Genomic DNA, 19,068 nt, shown 5'->3' with positions numbered 1-19,068 from the left:
TGAAAAAGGTTAAAATTATAGGACAATTCTTAATTACTTCATAATAAAAGTAGAACTTACATGTAACTAACTCGATTAGCTGTGTGAACATTACTGTGCATTGGGGTGAAAAATACCAATTTTCCAGAGATTTCAAAAGCATTGATAGTTTTGGGCTTTAAATGATGATTTTTTTTCTTAAGAACTTATGACTTTCCATCAAGTCTTGCCTGGCTTAGAGGCGAAATTAGGCTGCATTCCTGAGGATATGAAGTGTATCCACTGGGGCATGGGGACAAAGTAAGAGGATTTCTTGGGATGCTTGGCGGGGAGAGGAAGAGACTGGGACTTAAAATTCTACCTGGGGAAATGGAATGCTGCTTTCAGTGCAATTAATTGCTCCAGAAGAAACCTGAACTAAGAACAACAGTCAATCACCATGTCCTATTAGGTCACCAAAAGCAGAAGCCACCCTCTGGTACACATGCTTCCAGGACACTGGCCTAAGAGGTCACAGTGACTCCTTTGACCTTTCTGGACCGTCTCCATTGTGGGACAGTCCTCAAAGCTAAGCCCAGGGGTCCTGTTCAAAATATGTCATCCCCAGGGGCTAGGAAGCAGAGGGGAAACTGTTTTCTGATAAACTGATACAACTCAAAAGAGTATGTGTCCTTGATGTGATGAAGACACACTCATTCAGAGACTTCCCTGGTGGCCCAGTGGTTAAGACTCCAAGCTTCCAAGGCAGGGGTTCGATCTCTGGTTGGGGAAGCTGCATGGTGTGGCTTAAGAAAAAAAAAAAAAAAAGACACACTAGTCCCAACTGGACAGAGGGGAGAAATTCCAAAGGAACTACAGAGTTGAGGAACATGGGACCCGCCATCGATCCTAAGACAGTATCTTAGTGTCATACCAATATCTTAGCATGTCCTTTGAATATCAATACATGAATTGACTAAAGACCACATAGCACCCTGTGGGAAAACATGCCCTTGTATCTTTATCATTACTCTGAGAAGTGTTAAGAGGGGTGTGGAGAGGTTACGAGGTCAGGCAGTGTCGTACACTAAGTAAAATGAAGAACGAGACCCTATTCTTGTCTTCCATCTCCACCTCCGGGAGTTGTGGTTGGTTCACATCAAAGCACTATTTAAGTCATATACACACATCAGCATTTTAAAGTTGAAAATTCTTTCTTAAATAGATGGCATTTTATTTGCGGGAGACATCTTCACACTTCAGATTGTGGTACTGCTTCCCCAAAGAACCTGTCTTTAGAGATTCCAGGTGTTGGCTGGGGGAAGCCTGCTGTCCGCCAGGAGTGGGGCGGAAGTCGCCCTCAACAGATGGAAAGGCTGAAGTGTTCATTTCTTGCATAAAAATTCAGACTCATTTATAGGTTGTATTAACACACACTAAAATATGTAGTCCGTTTGTCCTTAAATTAACTAGATATTTTAGAGTTATCCTGATCAAGTGTACTCATTGTCTTTACACGGGTTTAAAAAGACTTTATTTGGAATTGCTAATTCTTGTCTCCTTTAGCTAAATATCAGCCCCCCAAAACAGCAAACCTAAAATTAAACTACATACTTTGCAATAACAAAGAAAAGGCCAGAGGTCTACAAAGTGGCATTCCCGAGTCAATATTTGGGTCACAATCATGCCAGCTGGAGCAGGTGTATGTTGGAAGAAAATCCAGAATACATACTCAGCAGACCTGGTGGGCTCCAGTTTATTAAAGCATATATGCTGCTTGCTGCTGCTGACGGCGGCAGCAACACCAGCTCGCCTTTTCTGGGTGTTTACTAAGTTCCAGGAACTGTCCTGAGCAGTTTACCTCTATTAACCCTTGGAATCTTCACGAGATCCCAGTAAAGGTGCCATTATCCCCATTTATGCTGATAGAGCTGAGTGTCCCACACTCAGAGACCACGCAGCCATCATGACGTGCCTGGTGCAGGGAAAGCGATCAGGCATCAGAGGGCAAGTTCTTTCCACACTTAGTCATTCGTTCTCTAAAAATTTAATCTCTGCAAATTTGAGCACCTAATGAGATAATGGATGTGAAAGTGCTTGGAAAAATATAAACTGCTACACAAATGTCAGTTATTAGCATTATTAATCTAATTATCTAATTACTGAGGCACGTGGTCTGAGAATAAATCCCTGATTGGAATGTGTCCTGAAAACCTTATTATAGTACAGTCCCATAGATCAGTGTTTTCTTTCACCACGCTGTGAGCTTGCTTTTTACAAAGGAGACATACAAGGCTTAGATTATTAAAATAGCTTAAAATTGAAAAATCAAGCCAAACAAAACCTACTGTCAGAGTCAAGAGATAATGAAGAGAAAGTTCTCTCTTAGCCTGAAATTCCATTCTCTGTCAACCTCAAAACTCATCCTCAAACTTCAAGTGCTGTTTAAATGTCACCTCCTCCATGCACTGATGCCTGATTGCCCCAGGGAAATTAACGCTACCCCCGTCACGCTACCTTAACACTGCCCAGACGAAATTGAGAAATTTCAACAGAGACGTGTGTACAGTATGACACAGCAACAGGTTTTCTGAAAGGAGAGTAATAGGATAAAAACAGGGAGTCTGAACATTTATGTGAAGGCAGCAGGACTCTGCTTAGACACTTGGAGATACCAGAGACCGGGGGTTTCCTGGAGTGCAGAGAAAGGAAACCTGCAGTAATGGAGGAAACCTGAACTACTGCGGGGTAGTGGCCATGGTAGGAAGGAAGAAAAAAGTGCACGTTTAAGAGACATCCTTTTTAAAAAGCTCTTCGGTACTTGGGGACTAAGTAGATAGGAGGGGACTGATGGCCCAAATGACTGGACACTCTTCAGCCAATCGCTAAAAGGATCTCGCTGACACTGCACGGGGTGCTGGTGAGATTCCCATAGTGCAGGGTAAGTCCTTCTAGAAAACCGAGCAGACAGGACAACTCTTGGGATCAGGTGCACACCTTCTGTTTCTACAAGTTTCAAGGTGATTCATCGGCAGTTGCTCATTCTGGTCTGCTTCAGTTGAACATCTGTCCCAGAACTCAACACGTATTCACTAAATGAGTGTGAAAAAGCAAAAACTCCCCTCACGTGTCATTCCAAGGGAAGGATTAGCAGGAGACATGTGTTGGGGACTCTATGTTTTGGGGAAGAACTGGCTTAATCTTAAAATTACAGAGTTGCTGGAGATGGTGGGAGTTGACATAGTTAGAAAGGGAGTCTGGGCTTGATTTTAACACTGGCTCTAACAGACTTGACTCTCTTTCTAAAATAATTTTCAAGATCAAAGTTCAGTTATATGTTAATAAAATTTTAAGACAGAGATGTAATTATACAAGTCATCAATGGTGGAAGCTGAAGCCACAGGAACAAGACAAGGTCTCTAAGTGGTAACTAAGATATCAATTTAATTCTGAGGGATGATTTTATCATCAAAAGAGTTACTAACAAGGATGCACTAAAATAAACAACTATGAGATCTAGGCAATGTCTCGAATAGGCGCTCAATGAATGTTTTATTAGGTTATTAATTCAGAATAATCAGGAATACACAAGTTGAGACACACAAGTTCAGGACTGAATACCTGACAAAGGCAGCTTTGTTTAGATTTCCATTTGTCAGGAAGTTTAGAAACATTCTTTATTTACTCTTAGGCTAAGTTGAGTCTTTCAAAATGACATAAAATCTTATCTTCACATAGACCATGAAAAATAAAACCAACAAGATTCACACAATCGATAACTATGAGAGGATTTGCATTCATTTCCACCCAATTACTCTTAGCCTTCCAATCTTTGTGGCACGCTAAGAATAATTTGCAGGTTAAGTATTATTTTATTTTAAATGAGAATACATTCTTAGAGCAACAACAAATAAATAGAAAGGGGAAATCTTTTAAGGGAAAATGTTAAGATGAAAGTAAATAGTGGACATATTTATGTGTGTACACACACACACACACACACACACACACACACACACACACACAATCCGCACGCGCGCGTGCGCACACACACACACACACAAAAGGGCTATTACAAATTCCAAAATCAATGAGAAAAACTGTCAATTATTTGTAAGATTATTAAACTGATTTAAATCAAGCTTAAAGCACTTGAGTCATATCTAACTACAAGTTAACTTTACAGTGTAAGAGCACTGACTTTTGCTTAAATTGCACTATTAAACAGTTTCATTGATAGCAGCAGTTTCTTTTTTATGGGCTCTGGATGAACTTGCCAATTTACAAACCTACTTGGAATAAGAGGTAGTTAGTAGTGATAAACTAGTTGTTTTCTCCTGACCTTCACTAGTAACTTGAAAAGCTCATATGTAGGAGTTTCACTGGGGCATTCACCTAAAAATAGTAATTCAGTCCATCTACCATCCCTAAAATCAACTGAGGGCAAAAGCTCAAGTTGCCCATTTACGCAGGAAAGCTTAGGGCTGATGTGATTATTCCACAGGCAGATGTGTTCTTAAACTTGATTTCCAAGTCTCTTTTTTCAGAATACTGGTTTCATCTGGTTAGCTGCTTTCAACGCATAATGCTCTACGTGAAAATAAAAACTTTAATGGTCCCAAGAATACAGAAGTACTCATTTAGTTTTTAAACTGATCTAGATTCAACCAATGCTATTGACCTAACTGGTCTGCCTTTTCAAGTTTGACTACTGTATATGAATAAACGGAAGATGGATAAAGCTTTCACACTAAATACAATAACTCGGTTTCTTTACATCTGTATACAATGGAGGAAAATGAGCAAAATGACATTTATCACAAAAAATAAACTTCAAATATATAACTTGGCTTTAAAACATACAGCTCAGGTATTTTATTGTGCGTGGGATTTTACATGATGTTATAATCACAGAATGGTATTTTTATAGCTCGCTTTAGTCCCCAACTATTTCCTTGTAAAGTTTTGCCTTATTTACCATTTAGAAAATTAATGTAGTGCAAAATGCGGGAAAGCATTATATATACTTCTTTATAAACTAACAGTCTAAAGATAATAGATTCATATTTTATCACTATCGATAAATGTGAAAAGAAATAGAAAACTAATACAAATCAGTTCAGGAAAAAAACAAAATTTAAAAGCTAAATTCTGAAAACATTACGAGGTATTTATGGAATTACACAAACTTAAAGAACCAGTTTTTGATTTACCACAAATCACAGACTTTTCCCTAGATATCTGCATGGTTTGCTCATGCATTTATTCAGGGCCCTGATCAGGTATCTTCTTACAAAGGATGACTTCCTGGCCCTTTGATCATTCTCTCAAAACTAAAGTGGTATGGGGACTTCCCTGACGGTCCAGTGGTTAAGACTGTGCTTCCACTGCAGGGGGCACGAGTTCAATCCCTGGTTGGGGAACTAAGACCCGACACGCCCCAAAGAGCTTTTATTTACCATATGAGTGACATAGAATGCTATTTACAATATGAAAACTGGGAAGGATGCGTCACACTTTCCATGAGCCGTCAGAGCAATGATGCTATCACATGCCACGTAGCCTCTCGGAAGCCTTCACTGAATGCTCATCTTGTGTGACTCTCATTCTTTTTTTGCTTTTATTTATTTCATTCAAGTATAACTGATTTACAACGTAGCATTAATTTCTGCTGTACAGCAAACAATATACATTCTTTTTCATATTCTTTTCCATTATGGTTTATCGCAGGATATTGAACACAGTTCCCTGTGCGATACAGTAGGACCTTGTTGTTTACCCATCCTATACAGAATAGCTTGTATCTGCTAACCCCAAACTCCCAATCTATCCTTCTCCCCCCTCCCCCCTCCCCCTTGGCAACCACAAGTCTGTTCTCTATGTGACTCTCATTCTTTCTTTCTCTCTCTCTCATTGTGTGAGAACAAGCATGGAAAGGCAGACACCATCATGGGATTACTGTGAAAACAGGTGCCTCTGCAGCCCCCTGAACGGTTCTCAAGGACCCCCTGGAATCCCAAGTACTCTGAGAAACGCAGCTCTACTCTACCCCTCACTGGCTTTGTCATTGCTGGTAGCAATTATCTACCTGACCTTACAGTATTTAGAGTGCTTGATTTCAGCCTTTTCTGCCTAGAATGTAAATGTCACAAGGGCAGAGACTCTCTGTGCTGCTGGTAATAAGGGCTTAATACAGACTTTTAAAAAAAAGAATGTAACACATACCTGTGCCTATAGTGATTCAATAAAAAACCCAGTATATTAAGATTTGATTTTATCAGTTGCTGTTGAAGTGACTTACTGTTTGATCAGTGGCAGTTTTAAGGCTCTAAGTTCCCAAGGAATCCTATACAACATCTCCAAAAGGTATTACGAGGAGCTCCCTCCCTCCATAATGCTCCGGGGAAAAGTCTGCTCATTCTGACTTTTCCATGGGAGCTTTCTGCCTCTTAACTTTTCTTCATTTCCACCAGCTTTCATCTGACCCTACAGTGCCTCGACAATTTCAAAACCCAATTATATTTTCATTAAAATTTTCCGCCAGGCTCTGAACTCTGTGCTTGATTCCAGGAGACCCTGATAACACAGATGAGAATGATGTTTTTAATGAGAAATTCGCATTGTTTTCTCTCGATTAGGGAATGGATACGGAGCACTTGGTACTTCCTGTCTTTGCTCATCCCTTCAGTTCCTAGGTCTGTTTCTGAGCTGGGGACCTCTTTGGAGAAGGTATAGCATGCTTCTTAAATGTCTCTGTGACAGAAGGAAATCTAAGAGAAAGAAATTGAACATTAGCTGAAAAAGAGGTGGAGATACAATCTGGAGGGAAAAATAATAATAGCTTCCTGGAGGATGTTACTACAGCCCGTGCGCTACCTGGGTGTTTTCCCTCACCTTTTGCTCACACCTTCCACTTCCCATTGGCTCTATAACACCAAAGGTAGCAGGGGAGGCAGCTGGGAGAGAATTTGGAAAGGAAACAAAAAGATACATGTAGCATCAGACAACTTCAGACCTGAACCATGACAAACTTCTGGAGAAAAGTCTGTCTTGTTTGTATTTCAAAAACTTGGACCAAAGGGCGGATGATGAAGTATTTTCACAAGCAATGAACAATTCAAGGATATACTCAACTAACGTGAATAAATGCATGTCAAGAAAAGGACCTGGAGTCTCCAGAGCCCAGGTGACAGTCCTCAACCACTGGTGGAGTGAGGGGAACAGTAGGACTTGAATCCGGGTCTTAAGGCTCCAAGGGCAGGACGGGCTACCTTGAATGCCTATCCAGAGACCCTCCACCCCATCGGGTCTGAGGACCCGGTTTCCACCATAACAGGTTATCAATATTGTGAGCCACATTATGTATACATTTATGATTTTGATTATTCTAATTACTATAAAAATCTTTTACTTTAAATGATTTCTGAATCCTTTGTTGTCATGCTTGCCAGGAATTATAAAAATATTCACTGCACAAGGATGTCTCTTACCTTTATTATTATTACATAAGAATATATGGGATTATATTTTATAGCATTTTAATGACCCGATCTCTCAACAATTTTCTCACCACATAGAATTAAGTATGTTCACAGTAATTAAATGAAGATGATGAACTGTAAATCAAGAGTAAGTAATATATTCACTTCTGTCAAACTACATATGATTATTCTATTTGGATTTTACCTGCTCAGAATGGTAACTTACATGATTGATTATTGATTTTTTGAATATATTTTGATTTGAGAACTCAATAAGATAACATTCCTTTCTTTGCCATATTATTCAGAACATGTAAGCTCCTAAGATTTCCTTCCTACTGAATGTGGGATTTTCTAGGAAATGGTGGAATTTCAATTTGTGCAAGTGCTAAAAAAATGAAATAATTGCTATTTCAAAATATAAGAAGTTAATCTCTATAAAAATATAAGCTATTTATAACAATCTTTATAAACATATAAGCCACTTCTTCCCAAGTTGTCCATTCTCTTTTTGATTTTGACTAACAACTATTTTTATTAATTTTTAGCTAAGACATAATGACCCTTATCTTTGAGTTTGTATCTCCAAGGATGCATGGATTAAACAAGGTACTTGGTCCATGGCAGGTTGGGTCAAGCTGTATACCATATGAGAAGCTAATGGCCCTGAGCTTCTGTCAATACCTTTTTTTTTCCCCAGTAAAGCAACAGCAATTCTCCTAGTGACTCCGCGACACATATTTGTTAGAATTGAAATTACACAGCCGGCAGTCACAAAATAGTGGAGGGATGGCAAAGGTTGTGTACATGATTTACATACTGTTTACAATAGCATCTTTTAAAAAATGCAAAGTGTTGGAAAACACTGATAACTGTGGGACACTAAAGTCTGTATAGTAGAGCCATTATTGCTTGCCTTAGGGTCAAGAAGATGGGTTTACTAAGATTTAAATTTTATTTCAATCAGACCTTGGAAAGAAAAATAACAAAAGCTTTTAAACACAACGAATTGCATACTATGTGCTTAGGGGCTGAGACTGGTTGCCATTGCAGTAATTTTTCAAGCTGCTTTTAGACTGTATTGCGTGTTGTTTTAGTCTCTTTTGGGTAAGGACTGAGACACTGGCTCTCAAGGGCAGGACGCCAGGTCCAATTTAGCATCAGCTACACCATGTCTGTTCTAGCTAATGAGTCCATTGATTGAATCATCACACAAACAAGGAACGAGCAGAAACTGACGGGCTTGTGCTAATTATATGAAATGTGTCAAAGAGCCACTACATATTAATGCGTTACATTTGTACAAATATAAACGCGGCGCATTGTTCTCCTATTGAGAAGAATGTTGTGTTGATTTTTCTCCTTGCTCCCCATGTTCATTCTCTGCCCTTCTTCCCACAGAGACTGTATCACAAGGGTCCCTTGACACTTGGTTTACGACTGGACTTGGCCAGTGAGAGGCATGAGGAGAACATCAGAAGGCAGGAGGAGAGAGAGGCTAGGACATTTACTCCTCTGCTCCCCCGAGCCATGCCTCTGCTGGCACTAGTCCCTGGATTTTTCCTTCGGGACTAAGCGTGGCAAGAGTTTCCATCTGTTGCTACTCCCTGAGTACCGCTGCAGGCATTGATTGTTCCTGAATCTCGTTCACTTCTTTGTATTGATAAATGGTCCCTTAATTAAATTCTCTTCAGTTAAACTCTTTTTGAGTAGACTCTATTTCCCATCTGGACCCTGATACAAATACAAACAGCAATTAGGATTTTTATTTTATGTTATTCTAAGTACTTAAAATTAGCAATAATTGATCCCCAAAATGATACTTATCTACTCAATATTTTTAAATAAACTTCCTAAATTTTACTCAATCCCTTCAGTTTCAAACTGACTCTGAAAATATTAAGAATAAATGTTTCCTAAGAACACACCAATATTCCACATTTCAATGTGGTTCAGTTTCTTTGGCATAAACTTTTGAGGGGCATTCCATCACCTGTGTTAGTTGTTTGTTTTTTTATTTTGCTCTGTTTCTGTTCCTGTCTTCAAACAAAAAGAAGCAGGGCCTTCCAAAAAAAGAAGAATTAACTAAAATCCTAGGAGCCTTCAAAAAAATAATTCAGCATATAATAACATAAACTAATATTTCTGAAAATCCCAAATTCAGCAGTTAGCAAATATATTTCCAAAAAAAAAATTACTGGAGTATTTACATTTCCTGTAATAAAGATACATCTTTTATAGGTAATCTTTGAAAACGTTCTGCAGAAATACAAAAGTGAACATTAAAAATTCTTTCTATTTCTCCTGTGTGTAGAAGAGTGTCTCAATTCAGAAAACTGAGGATTACTAGTTGCCTTAGAGTTTTTTTTAAAGTTCATATATTTATCCATTCTATTATTTTATTTATCTCTTCTAGTATTCATTTATTTCTTCTACTCTTTTTAATATTACTGTAATCTCTGCATTGCTTTTATTATTTCCATCCTCTTAGCTTTTTTTGGCTTATTTAGCTCTTTTTAAGGTGTCCCAATAATGAATACACATCTCTTTATTTTCTTTTATTTTTAATAATAAAATTATGATTTCCTCTGAGTGCAGTTTTTTTTACCATACTCTTATGTTACCTTATAAAATGTTGCTATTGCATTTGCTTTGCAAATAGTATGCAATTTTCTTTTTGCTTCCATTTTGATTCAGTAGATCTAAAAGTATGTTTCTTACCTTTAATATGATTATTTGTTTGCTTATCATGTTATTATTTACTTTTAATTTCACTGAATTATTATCAAAGAATGTGGCCTTTCCACATTTTTTAATTTTTAGTATTGTCTTTACAATCCATTAGCTGATCAATTTTTATAAAGTTTCCTTAGACATGTATAACAAATGTTTTTTATTCAAAAAAAATTTTTAACTCATTTAATGTATTGATTCGTTAATTATTTATTCCAACCTTCTGTGGCTTTTTCCTTCCAGTATTCAGTCTAGTTCTGAGAAATGTTCACAGTATTTTTCATCAACTTTTATTTTTAATCATGTTTAATATTCAGATGCTATGTTGTTCGGTACATACATGTTCACCAGATTTTACCACATAATTGTCAGTTAAGATATTTTCACTGTAATTCCTTTCTGATCCTGCTTAGTACTTCTGTGTTAAATTCTACTTCATCTCACATTTTTCCTCCCAAACTCACTCTTTGTGTTCATTGTATTTGCTGTCACTACTTTGTCTACTCCTTTAATTTCAACATTTATTAATATTTCAATATTTCATTAATATAAGTGTGTATATTAAGCATAACATCACTTTTTTCTTCGCTTACTACAAATTTGAATTCTTATTTTTTTCAGAGAATCAGTATGTTTACATGTAGTGCTAGATTGATACACTTGATTTATCAGTTCTATTCTAATTTGTTTGGTTTTTAATTCACTCTTCCTTCTTTTTTTCTGTAGTTCCTATGAATAAAAGGTTATCCCCTCTCCTAAAATCATAATAAAATATATTTCTCTATTATTCTATGAAAAATACGATAGCCAGTATCATTCTTCCCAGTCACATTATTTTATCTCTGCTTTCCTTACTCTCTAATAAAATGAGTACACGTGCCTCAGATATTAATTAAACACAGTTCTAACTACAACTACCCCACAAAAGAAATATATTTATAGACTTTGAGAAAGAAGAAGTAGCAATCTTACATTTTAAAATATAAAATACAGAGAACAAGAATAATACAAATCATTACTTAAGGAGTTTTATTAAGGGGATGCATATAGTTAAAATAAATCTGGATATTCATGATGATGTCTTCTTAAGAGTCATGGTATTATAAAAATCATAGAGAAAATGAACTAATATGTAAATTAAGTGGTTTTGAGATCACTAGGCTATCTTACTCATATCTTTCTTTTATATAGCAAACCTTGATGGGTATTCAAGGAAATTTTACTTTTTTAAATTAAGGAATAAAATGCTCCACTGATTTCTGATGTAGAAATTATCAGGGTAATGGATGTTTTAATGATTTAATTTTTTAGCTTTTTGTGGGATTTTATTAAAATAGGTCAAGAGAATTTTATGATTTATTAAAATGAGGCTCATTTCAACTCATAGAACTTTTATTTCTAAGCCTCAGCCACTTTGATTGAAAAATATATAATTAAGTAGAAAGAAAGAAATCTTTAAATATTCTATCGAGATTAATATAGCAAGGTAAGATAGCTAAACATAGAAATGTAAGGAGTTATTGCATAGTACTACAATGGTACTAAACAGTACTGCATATGTTACATCACTTTTTCTATTTTGTTATGTAACTGCCCTACCATTTAAGGTCTCTACCAATAATACTCTGTATGAGTAAAACATGGTCAGTTAACTTTGAAGCAGACATTGTGTTAATTAGAGAACTAAATGATGAGTTCATACAATGTACTGCTCTAGATGCCAAAAAGGATATCAGAGAACTGGTGAGAATCACCAGTATGTCAATAATTGGTGAGAAATCTAGATGTCAATTACTGACTTAAGAGAGTTTATAATCAAATGTGAATTAGTGTGGGGTAATGCAGGAAGGAAGTGGATGAGACAGAGTGAAACAGATAAAACAAGTATAAATACATCTTGAAGTCCTATTAGATATGACTCATGATATTAATCATATTAATATTATAGTATTAATGACATAATGCTCTTATATTTAATTGTCTTCAACTTTAATTGTCATTTCACTTACTTTCGCTTGTTGAATAGTCTTGTGGGTCAAGTATTCCTGATTCCTGCAGTGATCTAATACAGGAGTCCACCAGTTCAAGACCTGTTGTGAGCTCATCTTCGATATCTTTTTGACCATCTGAAATACAATATTTTAAAGAGATGAACAAATACATGGTAATGTCAATATTAAAGCTTAAGATTAGCATTTAATAATCAAAACTATTCTAACCAAAGATACTACCTTTATGAAATTCTCATTAGATATCACACTGTAACCTTTGGTCAACCACCATTAAATCCAAGGCCAGCCAATTGTGTGTATCCATGAAGAGCATAAGGCTGCTAGGGAAATGGGAAAACTTAACTCCCATGGAATCTTGAGCTCCACAACAACTTCATTTAATTTTAGTGTCATGTGTTGTCATATTCATTTTCATGTCTCTTTCTAAAGTTTGCAAAAAATAATCAATAGAGATATATGTAAAAGTGAGTATAAATGCTCATCAAGAAGCTCTGCTTTCAATCTAAATGTCCATCACAAATGAATGGATAAAGAAGATGTGGTTGTGTATATATACAATGGAATATTACTCAGCCATAAAAAGAGTGAAATAATGCCATTTGCAGCAACATGGATGGACCTAGAGATGATCACACTACGTGAAGTAAGTCAGAGAGAGAAAGACAAATACCATACTATATCACTTGTATGTGGAACCTAAAATGTGATGCAAATGAATTTCTTTGCAAAACAGAAACAGACTCACAAACACAGAAAACAAACTCATGGTTACCAAAGGGGAAAGGTGGTAGGGGAGGGATAAATTAGGAGTTTGGGATTAGCAGATACAAATTACTATATGTAAAAGAGATAAACAACAAGGACTTACTGTACAGCTCAGGGAAATATACTGAATATCTTGTAATACACCATAATGGAAAAGAAAATGAAAAAGAATATATACATATATTTGAGTCACTTTGCTGTATACCAGGAACTAAAACCAAACTGTAAATCAACTACACTTCAATAAAAAAAAAGCTGTACTTTACCTTGTGATTGCCAGTGAAACTGCTCTTCTGCTGAACTGTAAAAAAGAGGATACATAGGTATAATAAATCAGCTAGAAACGAAAGAACTCTAGACTATAAGACACAAAGATGCATGAGGGGAGTAAGGGTAGCTCCATGGAACTCCCTTTAATTTCTGACTGAGAAAAGGGATCCCATTTTGATACAATCTTAACTTTAATCCATTTGATGTATACCCCTTTTGAATCACAGGTATTAGCATGTTATAAATGGACATCGTTCAATAATTTTTAGAAGAACAACTCAATTTCTACAAATCACAACCTATTACACTTATTCCTTACAATAGTTTCTACATACATGCAGTTCTATTCAATTTTAGTTATTTTAAAATACAAATCTGAAGAGTTTCATGTAGACTTTGAAAGGTAGTCTAATAAAGAAATAACATTCTCCGTTTTCATTATAAAGAAAAAAAAATCTATACCTTTTTCTAGACACATCATATAAGCAGTTCCTTTCAGTTGTTTATATTTTAAATTAAGTAATATAAAAATTATAACACTTTACCACCAATTGAATACACAGTTCCCAAATTCTCACTTTACAAAATACATGTTATAAAATGACCCGGGTAGAAAGGGTTGTTCATATAAATGACATGACAAAGATACTATGCAGATTGTATCTATGTAGGCACATAAATTTATTCCGAGTGATTTATTAAAATGCATAAATTTAAATTTTCTAAATATGAACAGCTCTTTCATTATATATGCAAATAATTCCAACATACCCTTTTTTTATATGTCAATAATTTGTGAGAAATCTAGATGACAATTACTGACAGGTATCATTTTGAGAATGATTTTCTACACTTATTTCACTAGATCGTTTACTCTGATCAAGCAGCTTCTATGAATAGCTCATCAGTTTCACAACAGCAAGTAGGCTTTAGACCTTTAATCTGTACCTTAGAGATGGCTTCTGAATACATTTGCTGGGGAAAAGGGAATTCTGGTATAAATCAGTGTTCAGAATAGCCATGATTGATATACATGAATATAAGAGCAGTCCCTTAAGAGAATATGACTTTTTAGGGTATCTCTCTCCTCAGCCAATCCATTTTAGCAAAGTGGAAAATGGTTTTACAATGATGAGAGCTGCAGACAGTTGATACATGAAATGATAACATTACAAATTCAGTCCAATGCAATTTTTCCTTGCATCAAAAGATGTAGCATGATATAGTAGTAACAACTAACTGCAAAGTTTAACACTTAAAACAGAAATGTAATCCTATAATTAATATTTAAAAAACTACAAAGCATGTTCACTTAGTAAGTGGCATTTAATATAGGGATGGAAAATGCTTTCATAATTGTAGTGAGTTGAATGGTGCCCTTTTCCCCCAAAGGATATGTCCACACCAAATCCGTAGAAATTGTGAATGGTCACTTATTGGGAAAGGGTTTTTACAGATGTAATTAAGTTAAAGATCTTCAGATAAGATCATCCTAAGTCCAATAACAAGGGTCCTTAAAAAAGATACTTAGAGGAGAAAGACACAGAGGAGAAGGCCATGTGAAGCTGGGGGCAAATACTGGAGTTATGCTTCTATAAGCCAAGGAATGTCTGGAGCCAGCAGAATCTGGAAGAGTTACAAAAAGATCCTCCCCTTTAGCCTTCCCGGGAACACAGTCTTGTCGACACACCTTGATTTTGAACTTCTTTACTCCCAAAGTGTGAGATAATAAATTTCTTTTATTTTAAGCCACTCAGTTGTAGTAACTTGTTATGGTAGCCCAAGGAAATCAATACAGTATTTTTCTGATACAATAAAAATGTTCTCATTATATCCTTCAAGATTTACTACTATTTCTATGCTACTACATTCCATTTACCAGTTAAGTCCTTTGCTAACTTCTTACTGGATATCAGGGCTCTGCTAATTCACAACAATCACTGACATCTTTTGGTGAATGGGGAATAACTGGTTCACTGATGTTAAATAACTTGACCACACACATCATAAGCAACTCAGCAGAGATTTAAACTAATCTGTCCAACTCCAAAGCTCACAGAACAGAGCTGGAGGAATCATGCTCCCTGACTTCAGACTATACTACAAAGCTATAGTAATCAAAGCAGTGTGTTAAAAACAAGCACATAGATCAGTGAAACAGAATAGAGAATCCGGAAGTAAACCCACACACTTATGGTCAATCAATCTACGTCAAAGGAGGCAAGAAAATACAATGGAGAAAAGACAGTTTCTTCAATAAGTGGTGCTGGAAAAATTGGACAGCAAAATGTAAAAGAATGAAATTAGAACATTCTCTAATATCATATACAGAGATAAACTCAAAATGGATTAAGACCAGATACTATAAAACTCGTAAAAGAAAACATAGACAAAATACTCTTTGACATAAATCGCAGGAATATATTTTTATTGGATCCATATGCTAAAGCAAAGTAAACAAAACTAAAAATAAACTAATGGGACCTAATAAACTTAAAAGCTTTTAAACAGCAAAGGAAACCATTGACAAAATGAAAACACAACCTACCAAATGGGAAAAGGTATTTGCAAATGATAGACCAAAAGGGGCTTAATTTCCAAAATATACAAATAGCTCACACAACTTGATATCAAAGAAACAAACCCAATTAAAAATGGGCAGAAAAACTGAATAGACATTTTTTTTTCCAAAGAGGAAAAGCAGGTGGCCACCAGGCACATGAAAAGATGCCCAACACTGCTAAAATCATCAGGGAAATGCAAATCAAATTCACGATGAAATATCATCTCACACCTGTCAGAATGGCCATCATCAAAAAGAACACAAATAGCAAGTGTTGGCAAGGATGTGGAGAAAAGGGAACCCTTGCACACTGTTGGTGGGAATGTAAATTGGTGCAGCCACTGTAGAAAACAGTATGGAGGTTTCTCAAAAAACTAAAAACAGAATTACATATGACACAGCAATTCCACTCCTGGGTATATATCAAAAAAAAAAAAAACCCCACTAATTCAAAAAGATACACACACTCCAATGTTCATAGCAGCATAATTTACAATTACCAAGGTATGGAAACAACCTAAAGGTCCATCAACAGATGAACAGATAAAGGTGACGTGATATACAGCAGAATACTACTCAGCCATAAAAAAGAAAGAAATTTTGCCATTTGCAGCAACATGGATGGACGTGGCATTATGCTAAATGAAATAAGTCAAACAGAAAAAGACAAATATTGTATGATATCACTTACAGGTGGAACCTAAAAAAATACAACAAACTAGTGAATAAAACAACAAAAAAGCAGACTCACAGGTATAAAGAACAAACTAGTGGTTACCAGTGGGGAGAGGGAAGCAGGAAGGGCAAGATAGGGGTAGAGGGAAAAAAAGGGTTATTATGGGATTATATAAAACCATGTGTGTGAAACTTCTGAAAATTGTAAAGCACTACAGAATTTAAAGAATCCTCAAATCAATGAAAACAAACAAGCAAACAAAAGCCATGGAGGGAAACACACTTGTTACTTCCTCCTTAAAACAATAAGAGTACCCAAGGCGCTGGAAGCTTCTTCTTTCACCAAAGCCCCATTCTCCTCTCCTTCTAGGCACACTGAAGAGCACACTTTTCTGCCCCCCTGCACATAGATGGGGGCACATGCCACCTCCTGTCCCAAGCACAGAAGGGCGAGCGTGTGATCTCCAGACTCATCCTTGTTACGCCCTGTGTTGAGATGGGTCCCTGAATAACCAGGCAAAGGGAAGATTTCTGCCAACCCAGAGAAGACACAGCACAAGTGAGAAATAAACCACTGTTTTGTTAAAACTCTGAAGTTGGAGGGTTGTTTGTTTCGGTAGAATAAATGTCACACTGAATAATACAGAAATGTGCCACTATTTGAGTTCATAAGGCATTTCTTGCCTCTCCATCTTTCATTTCCACAGTTTAGAGCTGGAAGAAAATGCCTCGGGTCACCCTAGCACAAATAAGGTGGTGCCCCCACTTTTATGCATCGTTTGAGATGTATCCACTCATCCACAATAATGGGTGATTTTATATACAGAACTACACATCACACTGTTACGTAATATTTAGTTTTTGTTCGTCTCTTTCAAAAGTGTTTCAATTTTATGTGCAACAGAAACAAGAAGAAATATTTTTTATTACAATTGAAAAAAATACCATTGACAGTGAATATGAAACTATCCTCTCAAAGCATGGGCATCCTCCTTTTGAGTAGACAAAGAGCATTAATCACTTAAATGGTTTCCTGATTCCTTTAGCACAGTTAAAATGCATTCAAAGTATGACTGATCACAGAAAATAGAAGTCCCAAGAGAAACTGCATTTGGATTTTATTTCCTTTAAATGCACACTTTACTCTCTCTCTCTTAGGGCATTTGATGCAATTGCATATTTTATGCACTTGATTCTTTCTCTTAAAAACTGCTCTAAGGTGGATGCTTTTTTAAAAAGCAAACTCTTTATTCATTTGATAAACACAAATTATGCCTATGTCTCCAGATACTCTTATTTCAGGTGTTTAGGAATTACTCGTGGTGAACTTTCTCCCTATTATATCATACAATTTAACATAATATAAAGGACATTTTTGAGGCTATTGTAACTTTCACACATATTCAGTTTCAGGAAAAAAGTTTGCTTTCACTACTGAAATGCTATTTGTTGAAATAGTTTCTAAAGAACTAAAGTTAATAAGAATGTAGATGTAATTTAAAGTAGTCTATATTTCAGCATAACTTTGTATAAATTTCACAACTCAATTACTGTGAGTATATATATGTTTATAACATATATATATGTTTATAACAAAGACTACCATAAGTAACATTTAGCTTTTAAACATACACATAATATATACATAGACTGGTAGTGCTAGGAAATAAGCTTTAAAACAATATATCACAAGCAAAAATCCTAGTAGCTAATGCATAGATAGCTCTCACTTTACAACAGGCAACATTCGAACTGCTTTATAGTTAACCTTCATGACAAAACTTTTGAGAGAGGTCATGTTTTCCCATTTTATAGATAATGAAACTGAGGTAAAAAAGTTCTGAAGGAAATTGCTGGAGATCCCACAGCCAGCAGGTAATGAAGCCAGAATTATGACCCTGGCCTCCAGGTTCTAAAGGCCACATTCTGAACTAATATTCTATTCACACACTTGGCTCAAAAACTGAACTCTTATGCAATTAATAAATAAATAAATAAACAAAAACACCAGAAACCAAGTTGAAAAAACAAGCCACATCCTGGGAGAAAATATTTTCAATGCATATGGCTTACAAAGGGTTAGTTTCCAGAATTATAAATAACTCCTACAAATCAATGAGGTAGAGATGAAACGATCAAATAAAAGAGAGATCAACAAATATAGGTAAAGGTGATGCAGAGGGGAAAAATGAATAATGTATGGCCACTAAACACCCTAAAAGATACTCAATCTTATTAGGAATTGAAAGAATAAAAATGGAAAGATACCTCTTTATACGTCACAGGCTGTAAAACAGCCAGAAAGTCAGACTGTACTAAGTGTTGAAGAGGAGATGGGAAAATAGGAACTCTCATACACAGTATGTGGGAGACTAAATTAGTGAAACACCTGGGTGAACTATGAGTCAATACCTGATAATGTTTTATATGCAAACACCCAATCATTCAGCAATTCTGCTTCTAGGTGGAGCCCCCAGGGAAACCTGCGCTCCTGCTCCCAGGAGACTTGTACAAGACTGTTCATGCCTGTATGTTGGCAGCAGCAAAACAAGAGAAACAACCTAAGTGGTCAGTAATAGGGCAAAGGATGAATACAATATGATTCCATATC

General features: G+C 36.0%; 1 protein-coding gene across 1 annotated transcript in view; it reads right to left on the bottom strand.

Moving 5' to 3' along the window:
- The window catches only part of CTNND2 (catenin delta 2), an 805,106-nt gene that overhangs the window by 432,684 nt on the left and 353,354 nt on the right, over positions 1-19,068 (bottom strand). The window contains exons 3-4 of the mRNA XM_057710226.1: positions 13,216-13,250; positions 12,182-12,298 (exon numbers count right to left, since the gene is read on the bottom strand). Coding sequence (XP_057566209.1) covers positions 12,182-12,298; positions 13,216-13,250 — 152 coding nt within the window. The remainder of the gene's footprint in view (positions 1-12,181; positions 12,299-13,215; positions 13,251-19,068) is intronic.

This window comes from Hippopotamus amphibius, chromosome 15 (assembly GCF_030028045.1).
Source record: "Hippopotamus amphibius kiboko isolate mHipAmp2 chromosome 15, mHipAmp2.hap2, whole genome shotgun sequence".
Lineage (NCBI taxonomy): Eukaryota > Metazoa > Chordata > Mammalia > Artiodactyla > Hippopotamidae > Hippopotamus > Hippopotamus amphibius.
Note: the sequence above shows the minus strand (reverse complement) of the source record. Positions and strands in the feature narration are given on the sequence as shown.